At 35.0% G+C, this 1,147-nt stretch overlaps 1 protein-coding gene across 1 annotated transcript in view; it reads right to left on the bottom strand.

The window, feature by feature from the left end:
• The window catches only part of LOC105625730 (fibrillin-1), a 32,468-nt gene that overhangs the window by 26,774 nt on the left and 4,547 nt on the right, over positions 1-1,147 (bottom strand). The window contains exons 3-4 of the mRNA XM_012207053.1: positions 511-662; positions 109-240 (exon numbers count right to left, since the gene is read on the bottom strand). Coding sequence (XP_012062443.1) covers positions 109-240; positions 511-662 — 284 coding nt within the window. The remainder of the gene's footprint in view (positions 1-108; positions 241-510; positions 663-1,147) is intronic.

Consider the following 1,147-nt stretch of genomic DNA (forward strand, 5'->3'; position numbering starts at 1 on the left):
GAGAGAGAGAGAGAGAGTTGTGCGCGTGAGTTTGACTTTCCTCAAAAGATATAAAAATGTGAAATATGCAGTGGTGAATTTATATGTGGCTGTGGGCGTATGGATTACCGATACAGGATGGTCCTTTAGCTTGGAAGCCGTCGAAGCAGGAACACTTTATGCCGCTTGGCGTATCCTCACACACGTGTTCGCATTCGCCTGTTCCCTGATCGCAACGTTTCACCTTATCCGCTGGGACTTCTACTATGGCAAACACACATTCATTTCATAACAAAGCGCGCAGTCTGTGTGCAGGCAGATTTTTATATAATAGATTTAATTAAATGAGAAAAAGAATCACGTTTTTCGAAATAGATCTTGGTGCTTAATATTTATATGAAAAAATTTGCAGATATTAGATTGGAAAGAGAGAATGTGATTAACACATACATCAAACATAAACTGCTTGCTATTTTATACGTGATTATTAGACTGAGCAGAGATAATATTTTTTATATATTCGTGGCTTACGATTGTTTTTCACGCATCTCGGACGACGTCCCAGCCAAGTGCCGTTACTGCAAAAAAGCCTGTCCGTCGTCGAATCCACGAAGACGTAATCATCCGCGCACTCGTAAACCGCAACCAGGTATCGATTATACGGTGGCAGTACGTTCTTTCTCCTATAGGACAATACACATCCTATTATAGGTATATACATGTATTAACCTTTTGCTATATCGAGTTGAATTCGATATACTGCGGTAACCTATAACTCTTTAAGCATTCGGATCGGTGCAATTGTAATCGGTAAACTATATTTTTAAGGTCTCTGTTAAATTTCTCCAATAAATACTAAAAATTCTTTGATTCATATTAGACCAGCCAATGAAATTGGGAATAAAATACTTCGCTCATTCGTGAAAATAGTTTGGACTGCAGATGGTTAAGACAGTCGGAATTTGAAAGAATTCTAAATGGATTTTAGAATGCTAAAAAAAAAAAATCTTGTTAGAGTTTGTGAAAAAAAGCAACGGGAAGTTAAAATCAATTTTGTTATTATATTTTTTTAATCATTACGTTTCTTCTCATAATCACTTTTAATACGTTTTCAAAATTAGTGTATATTATATGTATATATGTGTATATATATATATATATATATATA

The sequence above is a fragment of the Atta cephalotes genome, assembly GCF_000143395.1.
Source record: "Atta cephalotes unplaced genomic scaffold scaffold00003, whole genome shotgun sequence".
In the NCBI taxonomy this organism is placed as follows: Eukaryota; Metazoa; Arthropoda; class Insecta; order Hymenoptera; family Formicidae; genus Atta; species Atta cephalotes.